Consider the following 12,568-nt stretch of genomic DNA (forward strand, 5'->3'; position numbering starts at 1 on the left):
AAAGAGAGGTAACATATACTCAGAGTCAGTTACCATGGTAACTTACTCTGTGAACCTAACCTGGTCGGGAGCAGGTTTACTTCCGTAAACCCAGAGTTTATTTTGGTCTCCTCCCCTTTATTAAAGAGGAAGCGGTGTTTAAACACCTCATTCATTCTATTGGTACATTTATTTATTGCTGTTTTTTTCCCCAAGTTTTTTAATAAGATGAAGTCTATATAACTTCTTAACTGGCAACTGAAAATACAGTAGATTAGAGTTATATCATGTAGTTCTAAACAAATTCTACAGAATTAAACTGTGGCATTCACTGAAAATCACTGAACTGTGTTCATCTGTGCACCAGAAGTTGATGGACCTTCCTCCTGCTGTTCTTCAACACTCTGGGGACGGGGGAGAGATACGAATATCCGTTTATACTTAGATATAAACTTAGATTCTATAGGCTACTCCACATAAATAATGTGAAGAAATGTGAATGTGTAGATTGTTTGATGTGTATACACATAATATTAACATTTCCTCTGTAGGCCTCTCTGTGGCAGCAGAAACTGTTTCTTCATCCCCATCGTCCAGTGAAGATGAGCATTTGGTTGAGCACATTTTATAATACTATCTGTCATAATTTCTGGTGTATTGAATAGGCTACTTACAACTGTCTGGAGTTCTGTTGGGACAGGAGGCTCCAAAAGACAGATATTACCATCAGAATCTGTTGGGAGCAACAAAAAAACCAACCCAAAGTAAAATATATGGAAATATCAAAAACAGCCTATATAAAAAATAACACATATGTAGACATCTTACATTTTATGAAGGCACTTGAATCTTCGGGAGTGACTGGCTCTCATGAAGTCCCTAAAGGAATTCCCTCAGCCACTGGCCTTCCAGCATTCAGGCTCAGGGCCATCTCCATCTCCTCTGCATCTCCATCGCCTCTGCACCTCCATCTTCATCTCCTCTGCATCTCCATATTCATCTCCTCTGCACCTCCATCTCCTCTGCATCTCCATCGCCTCTGCACCTCCATCTTCATCTCATCTGCATCTCCATCTCCTCTGCACCTCCATCTTCATCTCCTCTGCATCTCCATAGCCTCTGCACCTCCATCTTCATCTCCTCTGCATCTCCATCTTCATCTCCCCTGCATCTCCATCTCCATCTCCTCTGCATCTCCATCTCCATAGCCTATGAACCTCCATCTTCATCTCCTCTGCATCTCCATCTCCATCGCCTCTGCATCTCCATCTCCATCGCCTCTGCATCTCCATCTCCTCTACATCTCCTCTGCATCTCCATCTCCATCGCCTCTGCATCTCCTCTGCATCTCCATCTCCATCGCCTCTGCATCTCCATCTCCATCGCCTCTGCATCTCCATCTCCTCTACATCTCCATCTCCATCTCCTCTGCATCTCCATCTCCTCTGCATCTCTATCTCCATCTCGTCTGCATCTCCATCTCCATCTCCTCTGCATCTCCATCTCCATCTCGTCTGCATCTCCATCTCCTCTGCATCTCCATCTCCATCTCGTCTGCATCTCCATCTCCATCTCCTCTGCATCTCCATCTCCTCTGCATCTCCATCTCCATCTCCTCTGCATCTCCATCTCCATCTCCTCTGCATCTCCATCTCCTCTGCATCTCCATTTCCATCTCCTCTGCATCTCCATCTCCATCTCCTCTGCATCTCCATCTCCATCTCCTCTGCATCTCCATCTCCTCTGCATCTCCTCTGCATCTCCATCTCTTCTGCATCTCCATCTCCTCTGCATCTCCATCTCCTCTGCATCTGCATCTCCATCTCCTCTGAATCTCCATCTCCTCTGCATCTGCATCTCCATCTCCTCTGAATCTCCATCTCCATCTCCTCTGCATCTCCATCTCCATCTCCTCTGCATCTCCATCTCCATCTCCTCTGTATCTCCATCTCCTCTGCATCTCCATCTCCTCTGTATCTCCATCTCCATCTCCTCTGCATCTCCATCTCCTCTGCCTCTGCATCTCCATCTCCATCTCCTCTGCATCTCCATCTCGTCTGCATCTCTATCTCCATCTCCTCTGCATCTCCATCTCCTCTGTATCTCCATCTCCATCTCCATCTCCTCTGCATCTCCATCTCCTCTGCATCTCCATCTCCTCTGCATCTCCATCTCCTCTGCATCTCCATCTCCTCTGCATCTCCATCTCCTCTGCATCTCCATCTCCATCTCCATCTCCTCTGCATCTCTATCTCCATCTCTGCATCTCCATCTCCATCTCCTCTGCATCTCCATCTCCTCTGTATCTCCATCTCCATCTCCTCTGCATCTCCATCTCCTCTGCATATCCATCTCCATCTCCTCTGCATCTCCATCTCCTCTGCATCTCCATCTCCTCCGTATCTCCTCTGCATCTTCATCTCCTCTGCATCTCCATCTCCTCTGTATCTCCATCTTCATCTCCTCTGCATCTACATCTCCTCTGCATCTCCATCTCCATCTCCTCTGCATCTCCATCTCCATCTCCTCTGCATCTCCATCTCCTCTGCATCTCCATCTCCTCTGCATCTCCATCTCCATCTCCTCTGCATCTCCATCTCCTCTGCATCTCCATCTCCATCTCCTCTCCATCTTCATCTCCTCTGCATCTCCATCTCCTCTGCATCTCTATCTCCATCTCCTCTGCATCTCCATCTCCATCTCCTCTGCATCTCCATCTCCTCTTTATCTCCATCTCCATCGCCTCTGCATCTCCATCTCCTCTGCATCTCCTTCTCCTCTGCATCTCCATCTCCTCTTTATCTCCATCTCCATCGCCTCTGCATCTCCATCTCCTCTGCATCTCCTTCTCCTCTGCATCTCCATCTCCATCTCCTCTGCATCTCCATCTCCTCTGCATCTCCATCTCCATCTCCTCTGCATCTCCATCTCCATCTCCTCTGCATCTCCATCTCCTCTGCATCTCCATCTCCTTTGCATCTCCATCTCTTCTGCATCTTCATCTTCTCTCTTTTTTTATATTTCATTTTCAGCTGCTGCCATGTTCTTTTAATGCCTGCAGGATTGCACCTACATGAAAATTAAAATTAGGTTGAATAACATACTGTTCTTCCAGTTTCTCCTCTGATATTATAACAGTTGGGTAAGTTACTCTAAAATAGTTATTAATTACTAAGTACAAATGACATCTTCAACAGTGTAATTAGATTAATGTAAAAATTACGATCTCTAGAAAGTATTGGTCTACTTATTACTAATTACTTTATAAATCCCATATCAACCTCAACCACTTGAACAATACAAAAAGAGACAGTAAACTGCACTTTTAATGCTTCGAATTAACAATATACAATTACATTAATTGACCAAAGTGTGTAGAGAGAGAAGGTTACATTAAAAATATACCTTTTAAAAATGTTAAATCCACTATTGTTTTATACAGAATTGTTCTATAATCTATGCAGTATTTAATGCAGTGACATCATATTTTACTTTATATTACAGAAGAATTAAGAGTAATCCCTTTAAATTACAGTATTTAGATTACTTGGTAATTAAACCCAACAGTGTATAAAAATAATTAAAATGTAAACTTACGCATTGACTCGAGCAACTATTTTCTCCCAAACTAACTCTCTCGATCGCCCCTGTTGCTTAAAAAAAAAAAATTTGTGTTCTGCTGGTGAGAAATATGCAGACCTCTTTTTGTCTGGCGCTGTTACCATGGTGACTCATAATATCTGCGCTCCATTGATAATGGCTTTTTATAGTTGTGGTGCACGTGCTTAACTCAGAGTCAGTCAACTTAGAGTTGAAACCGAAAACTCAGAGTTTCCCATCCCAGGGTAAGTCAACTCAGAGTTCAAGTTTTAACTCAGAGTTGGTTGAACCTCCTTATTGAAACAGGCCCCTGGTCAATTCTCCCGAGTGCCTTATATCAGAACCACAGCTGATGATTGGTTGTCTCCGACCAATAGCAGCACCTAAAACTCAAGGATAGCAGAGAGGGGGAAAACAGGAAGAAATCAACAACAGAGGGAAGAAACGCAGCAACCAATAAACAAAAAGGGGAGGGAAGAAAACGCTTGCACGTAACAACAACATATTTGACTATATACTGAGGTATGTGTTTGTTTTGAGGTGTACTTGTCACCTTATGTCGAGTGTATGTGTTTGTTTTGAATGTGTAGCCTACCTGCTAACTTCCGTCGTGTGCGCTCGTGCAGGAATGTTTGTTTATGTTTGTGTTTCTGTTTATATGCTTGTGAATACAGAAACAATGTTAATGTTTTGTAAAATACTTATTTCTTTGTTTTTTTTATATCACAGACCATCATCTGAAAATTTAGTTTTTATGTCCAAACAGGTACATGGGTGGAGTGGACCTATCTCATGCCCTAATAAGTTACTACAAAGTCATCCACAAGACCCAGTAGTGGTATAAGACATTTTTTTTAATCTTTTTATTTTTTTATATTTATTATTTTCTTGGATTCTGAAAAATATAATTTGTAAAAAGTCTGAAATACATATACATACATGTGTACATATATATATATATATATATATATATATATATATATATATAGGCTATGTTTATATGTTTGTTTTTAATTTATTTTGTAATATATATATATATATGTGTGTGTGTGTGTGTGTGTGTGTGTGTGTGTGTGTGTGTGTGAGATCTAATATTAAAGTGTTTTAGTACCATTGCACTTGTTTTGTATCTTTATTTGTAGAAAGTTTGGTTTCAAGAATTGAAAAAAAAGAACCATTATAATGTGTTTATGCTTCAGTTACTATGTGTCAGCAATTACTGACAGTGAATCTGGATGAGGAATATAATAGCTCTAAGTGTAACCTTTCATTAGAGCCCAAAATTGTGACTGTAGAGTAAAGCATTCATGAATAGCAGGATTGGTAACACTTTAGAATACGGTTCCTTCGTTAATGAATAACTACACAAGAACCAATGAGTAACACAATATTAACAATCTAGTAACTATTATTAACTAACAAGAAACTCTGATTAACGAACTACTAAGTAATAGCGCACAGATGAAAGTGGTAGTTCACTATTAACTAATCAATAACTACTATTTTTTTTATGCTTCCCAGAGAACTACTGAAAAAGTTTATTAACAATCTAGTAATTACTATTAACTAAAAAGAAACTCTGATTAACAAATTAGGAGTTATTGATTAGTTAATAGTGAACTACCACTTTCATCTGTGCGCTATTACTTACTAGTTCGTTAATCAGAGTTTCTTGTTAGTTAATAATAGTTACTAGATTGTTAATATTGTGTTACTCATTGGTTCTTGTGTAGTTAATCATTAACGAAGGAACCGTATTCTAAAGTGTTACAGCAGCATTTTATGTGTCTATGGTTACAAAGGGTCATTTGGAGTCTCCAAGTGGCCTTTTTTAGGAAGCGCCTAGACATAAACTTAGATAAACATGTGTAAAACACTAATTTTCTAAGGTATTGATATCAAAATTTAAACTGGGTTTAGCAAGTCTTCATGCTGTGATCCCATTGTGTTTTCCAGCTAATAGCTCCCAGCTGTAGTTATCTGCAGGCATCTGTTTACAACAAAATAAAAACATGTAGGCAGATTTTTTTGGTCCTTTTTCAGTGTGTTCAAAGTTATATTACTCAATACCTGTAAGACTTACAGTGATTCTGACTGTTTAGAAACAAACCTCTGAGTGTCACCTTTCAAAAGAGACCAAAAAGCATGCATATACTCCAAACGGTTCAAGAACAGCATGCAATTTAATTTGGGTAGGCCTTTTTTAGGCGTTTTAGGCTAATATTGCAGAATTTATAAAAGGTTAAATGTATTGTTTAATATTGTAGAAATCTATCCGATCAAAATCCATTTCAAATCAAATCAAATCAAATTTTATTTATAAAGCACATTTAAAATCAATCTTAGTTGGCCAAAGCTGTACATCAAAGAAAAACAGGAATAAAAAATAAATAAAACTTTGATAGAAAAATTTAGATAAAGATTAAGACAAAAGCACAATAGAGCTACAAAGAGTTGAAAGCACAAGAAAAAATATGAGTTTTAAGCCTGGATTTGAATTCAGTTAATGTGGAAGCGGTTCTAACATTTGAAAATAGTTTGTATTTAATAAAAGAACATTACATTTATGGGTAGCGCAACTCTATTAACAGTGTAAGCTTCACTCCTCACTTCCGTCCTGTGGCTGCTGGTCTGAAACTGTTGGCAGTGCAGATCTGCAGCTGTATACTATTGCCTTTGATCATACAGCTAATTATGAAAACAGTAAGATCTCTGAATCCCAAATACTCAGCATTAGCAAAGCTTATTGAGGAAGAGACTGAATCAGGAACAATTCAAACTTGAAATGACTTTGAGCAAGATGTATTTTTTATTGCTCTAACAAAATACAAAATAAACAGTATGCAAACAAACCATATACCCTGATAATGTTCCTTAGAAGAAAGTCATATATGGAGTGACATGAGGGTGAGAGTTCTATAAGATTCACCTAAGAGGGACCATCGTGATCAAAGGTCGATTTGATTTGGATTTGAAATTTTATTTTCTTGAAATAAAGTGTTAGTTATTTTGTAATGTTTAAACAATAAAGCCCCGACAAGAAGCAAACTCAGGACTAGATTTGGTTTGGTTTATGCTATAACAGATTAAACCGATGCATTATCAGTAAAGAAAAAAAAGAAAATAAATGGAAAACCTAACAACAATTACGAATTATTTGTAAAAATGTCTACAAGAGAAGATGCTGGCTGAAATATTCTAAGAGTTAAGATGTGTTTAACTGATATTTTAAACCAGCGGTAAAATAAAGCATAGATAAGAGGATTCAATCCTGAGTTAGCATACAAAGTCCATAATAGAAATGTCATTGTGGCAGAGGAGATTATTGTAGTCTTTGTTAAAGACAAGACATAGTATGGAATCCAAAAAATAAGATAAACCGTCACAATGATTCCTAATGTCAGAGCAGCTTTACTCTCAGATTTCCTTCTCACTGAACCTTCACATTTACCACCCTTCATCAGAGAGTTTATAACTTTCACTTGCTGATGAACAACATAAAATATCCTCAAATATAAAGTTATGATCATGGTGCAAGGAAAAATGAAAGAAATTAACAGATCAGTGACCCTCCACGACAAATTAATTATAAAATAGCATTCTCCAAAGCACAATTTTGCTCTTTGTGAAGTGTCAAAATATCTGCTACTAATTACAAAGGCCATATTGATACTCAAGCAGAAAATCCAGCTCAGACAGATGCTCAATAAAGTTTTAATTGTGGTTATTTTCTGTGGGTACTGTAAAGGGTGACACACAGCCACATAACGATCAACAGCAATTAATACTAAATTACTAAGAGATGCTGAGATAATTAGACCGAGGGTTAAAGTGAACAGTCCACAAAAAATGTCTCCAAAGTACCAACACGTCTCAATCAGCTTGATGGCATCCACAGGCATAACAATAAGTCCGACAAGCAGGTCAGTCACAGCCAGAGAGAGAATAATCAGGTTGGTTGGAGTGTGAAGCTGCTTGAAGTGAGAGATGGAGATGATCACCAGCAGGTTCAGAAACACAGTCCATGCTGACAGCAATGCAAAAAACACATACATGATATTGTATTCATGTCTGGACCGTTTTCCCTTGATACATGAGGAGTTGATAGCAGGAAAGCAGTATTGAGTCACATGATCTTCTGTCTCATAGGCCATGAGTGAATCTCTTCCTGCTGCTCTCTCTACTGCCCTTTCCTTTATACAGTGTCTGGATCAGACCGACTAACCCTCTACCGCCCACTCTGATGCTGCGCAATGACGTAATTATTTTATTTTAATAATCTCAACTTTGGCAGTAAAATTGCTGTTCATTAGAGACAAATGAGACATTAAAATTGTTTTTACACAATGCTATAACCATACCAATAGGTGTCAGTATAAATTGGACTAATACTGACTTTGTCACATCTGCTGTAAGTGAATCAGAAGTCACAAAAAAAATATGTCACGGTATACGAATTCATTGGTTCCTTCTCGTCTAGTGTTTATGTTGTTGTATGAGTGCACGTGTGTAGTGGACGTGATTGAGTGTCATTACCTGATCCGCTCCAGCTGATCATCATCTCATTCACCAGCTGTAGTCCATCTCACCACTCTACATATACTCACCGTTGTCTCATCCCTTTTGTCAGATCGTTGTTTCATGTCTCCCCTGTCGGTGTTCCAGTCCTGTCTTCCTGCATTCCTGTTTCCTGTGGTTTTCGTCTTCGTGCTGGATTATCGTTACCATTATTTATCTCACCACTTTTCCCGGATTCTGGGTCTGACCATCGAAGTCCCTGTGCCATATTTCCTTGCCCGTTGTCGAGTCTACTGTGTCTGTCTGACCAATAAAGAGTGTTCACTTGCATTTGCTTCCTGTCATCCATTCCGAGATCATGACAAAATACACATACTGCAGCCGACTTGTGATGCTTGTCTAACCACCCTCTACACCAGGGATGTCCAAACTCAGTCCTGGAGGGCCACTGTCCTGCAGAGTTGACCTCCAACCCCAATTAAACACACCTGGACCCCCAGCTAATCAAGGTCTTATAGGCTAGAAACTTCCAGGCAGGTGTGTTGAGTCTGGCTAGAGCTAAACTCTGCAGGACAGTGGCCCTCCAGGACTGAGTTTGGACACCCATGCTCTACACACACCTTGCCAATAGAATCCCCATTGGCTAAAATGTTTTGTTAGTTTACTCGCCAGACTGATATACTATTTAAATATATATGTGCGTATGTGTGTGTGTGTGTATATGAGCAATATCGCACGGCTACAAGTGTGATATTTGCGTTTATACAACAGTTTGATGAATCAAGGGAATAAATACGAAACAACAACAGTGTCTTTAAAACAACTCTTTTGTGCAGAACTATTTCCTTCTGTCAAGGATTTAAATCTCACATTTACAGTTTGACAGTTGAGCCCAAGCCTCAGTTACTAATTCTAAAACGTCACTTTAGAACTAGTAATGAAGGAATGTTGAGTCGCCTCATTGAAGCTAATTGTATTATGTAGAGTAGTATTATTGTATTATGAGAGAGAGATCGACTAAACGAGTGCATTACAGGTCTGCATCTTTTATAGCATTCATTCTTAAGGTCGATGTCCATAATATTATATCCATACAATCAGTTTGATTTTCTGCTGAGGAAAGCGTTATGTTCATCTTTGTCCTTCCCATGACAGCACTAAAACAACTTCCTTGTTCTTCTCACTCGTAAAGACTGTTTGATATACCCAAAATTGATTATATCTCATGTTTAACCACTATCTATATAAGAGCCAGCGGCAAATTCCCAAAGGACTGGCTGAGATGACGCTGTTCTCTGCGTGTACATGAGCGCTGAACGGGCGCTGACGGCCTGGAGCTCGCATCTGCGAAAGCGTAGAAAAGATTGTAAAATAGGCCCTATCGCCTAAAAAACTCTTAAAACTACATTTCGTGACACAACAACAGTAGTATTTTTTTTAAATTATGGTGGATTTGCTCGACCGCCATGACAGATGCCGCAAGCGGAGTCATACCAAAGAATATATAAGTACCAAGAGGCGAAACTCCGTTGCAGTTTTGACAACAAATGGAAATATTGCTGTTTGAACATAAAAAAGATCTGCAAGGTTACAAAGCTCAAACTCCACTCCAAAGGGAGATTTTTTTTTTAATAGTATCCACTTTCCAAGAACTACAACAAATGACTTGTTTGGACTACAACCAGTGGTGGCTTGTCAATAGAGGGCGCTGGGGGCGCCTCCCCCATCAAAATTCGAGAAATATACCTACAAAAATGATATAAAAATGTAATAAAAATAAAATAGTTTACTCATACAATGTGCAGGCTGGTAGTGTTACGATATGGCAGGAATGAAGCAGAGAGTAAATCCAATCGCAAGCACTTTAATAATCCAACAAGCAGGTGATCCAAGGAAAACTCAGAATACGGTACTCAGTACACAGAACAAGGAAACTAGGAACACACAACAGCAAACATTACAACATTAAGAACTCACAAGGACTGAACTAAAACACAGGGTTTAAATACAGGGGAACGGATGAGTGAAACAAGACACAGCTGGGTAAATTAACTAACACAGGTGGTAAACATGAACAAAAACGAGGAGCGGGAAAACTAGACGGGACTAAACCAAATACACAATAATGGGGGGAACACAAGACAGACAGGAACAAGGCATGAACCCACACCGTGACATAGCCCTCCCCCAATGGGCGGCTCCCGACGCCCCTTAAAACAAAAATACAAAAGTTCAGGAGGGTGGTGAAGCGGAGGTGGTCTTGGGGGAGGGAAGGAGGGCCAAGTCTGTGCAGGGGAATGTGACTGCAGGCGACCAGGGCGGAGCAGGACGCGCGGGCGGCCACGGCGGCGACGACCCCTCGGGCGGCCAGGGCGGCGGCGACCCCTCGGGCGGCCAGGGCGGCGGCGACCCCTCGGGCGGCCAGGGCGGCGGCGACCCCTAGGGATGCCAGGGCGGCGGCGACCCCTCGGGATGCCAGGGCGGCGATGACCCCTCGGGCGGCCAGGGCGGTGACTCAGGCGCAGGAACAGCAGACACCGGCTCAGGAACAGGAACAGACAACACACACACTGGCTCGGGCTCAGAAACAAACAACACACACACTGGCTCGGGCTCAGAAACAAACAACACACACACTGGCTCGGGCTCAGAAACAGACAACACACACACTGGCTCGGGCTCAGAAACAGACAACACACACACTGGCTCGGGAACAGAAACAGACAACACACACACTGGCTCAGGAACAGACAACACACACACTGGCTCAGGAACAGGAACAGACAACACACACACTGGCTCAGGAACAGGAACACACAACACACAGTGGCACGGGCTCAGAAACAGACAACACACACACTGGCTCGGGCTCAGAAACAGACAACACACACACTGGCTCGGGCTCAGAAACAGACAACACACACACTGGCTCGGGCTCAGAAACAGACAACACACACACTGGCTCGGGCTCAGGAACATCAGACACACACTGGCTCGGGCTCAGGAACAGACAACACACACACTGGCTCGGGCTCAGAAACGGACAACACACACACTGGCTCGGGCTCAGAACGGACAACACACACTGGCTCGGGCTCAGGAACGGACAACACACACACTGGCTCAGGAACAGGAACAGACAACACACACTGGCTCGGGAACAGGAACAGACTCTGGCTCGGAGGCGGCCATCTTGTCCGTAGACACTGGTTCGGAAGCGGCCATCTTGTCCGTAGACACTGGCTCGGAGGTAGTGATGTGAACAGTCTCTGGATCAGCAGAAGTGATGTGAACAGTCTCTGGTTCGGCCATCTTGTCCGTAGACACTGACTCGGAGGAAGTGACGTGAACAGTCTCTGGATCGGCAGACGTGACGTGAACAGTCTCTGGATCGGCAGACGTGACCTGAACAGTCTCTGGATCGGCAGACGTGACCTGAACAGTCTCTGGATCGGCAGACGTGACCTGAACAGTCTCTGGATCGGCAGACGTGACCTGAACAGTCTCTGGATCGGCAGACGTGACCTGAACAGTCTCTGGATCGGCAGACGTGACCTGAACAGTCTCTGGATCGGCAGACGTGACCTGAACAGTCTCTGGATCGGCAGACGTGACCTGAACAGTCTCTGGATCGGCAGACGTGACCTGAACAGTCTCTGGATCGGCAGACGTGACCTGAACAGTCTCTGGATCGGCAGACGTGACCTGAACAGTCTCTGGATCGGCAGACGTGACCTGAACAGTCTCTGGATCGGCAGACGTGACCTGAACAGTCTCTGGATCGGCAGACGTGACCTGAACAGTCTCTGGATCGGCAGACGTGACCTGAACAGTCTCTGGATCGGCAGACGTGACCTGAACAGTCTCTGGATCGGCAGACGTGACCTGAACAGTCTCTGGATCGGCAGACGTGACTTGAACAGTCTCTGGACTGGACGGGACCAGCGGCGAGGACTTTGGGCTGTAAGGAAGTACAGGGAGGATTTCCAGGCATTGCGGGACGCGGGAAGTCCTCTTCCTCCTCCGTCTCCGAGAGCGAGAGGGCGCTGTGCTGGACGGAACCAGGGGTGAGGGCGCTCTGCTGGACGGGACCAGCGGTGAGGGCGCTCTGCTGGACGGGACCAGCGGTGAGGGCGCTCTGCTGGACGGGACCAGCGGTGAGGGCGCTCTGCTGGACGGGACCAGCGGTGAGGGCGCTCTGCTGGACGGGACCAGCGGTGAGGGCGCTCTGCTGGACGGGACCAGCGGTGAGGGCGCTGTGCTGGACGGGACCAGCGGTGAGGGCGCTGTGCTGGACGGGACCAGCGGTGAGAGCTCTGTGCTGGACGGGACCAGCGGTGAGGGCGCTGTGCTGGACGGGACCAGCGGTGAGGGCGCTGTGCTGGACGGGACCAGCGGTGAGGGCGCTGTGCTGGACGGGACCAGCGGTGAGGGCGCTGTGCTGGACGGGACCAGCGGTGAGGGCGCTGTG

General features: G+C 43.4%; 1 protein-coding gene across 1 annotated transcript; it reads right to left on the reverse strand.

Moving 5' to 3' along the window:
- Nucleotides 1-6,725: 6,725 nt before the first annotated feature.
- Nucleotides 6,726-7,742, reverse strand: LOC143741234 (trace amine-associated receptor 13c-like). The gene has a single exon (XM_077233657.1). The coding sequence runs from the start codon at nt 7,731-7,733 to the stop codon at nt 6,726-6,728; it is 1,008 nt and encodes a 335-aa protein (XP_077089772.1). The 5' UTR covers nt 7,734-7,742.
- Between the last annotated feature and the right edge of the window lie 4,826 nt (nt 7,743-12,568).

The sequence above is a fragment of the Siphateles boraxobius genome, unplaced genomic scaffold, assembly GCF_051911475.1.
Source record: "Siphateles boraxobius isolate OS27281-9 unplaced genomic scaffold, OSU_SipBor_1 180, whole genome shotgun sequence".
Classification (NCBI taxonomy): domain Eukaryota; kingdom Metazoa; phylum Chordata; class Actinopteri; order Cypriniformes; family Leuciscidae; genus Siphateles; species Siphateles boraxobius.

Coding starts and splice junctions, on each gene's coding strand:
- LOC143741234 (XM_077233657.1), bottom strand. CDS start 7,733: ATGGCCTATGAGACAGAAGATCATGTGACTCAATACTGCTTTCCTGCT.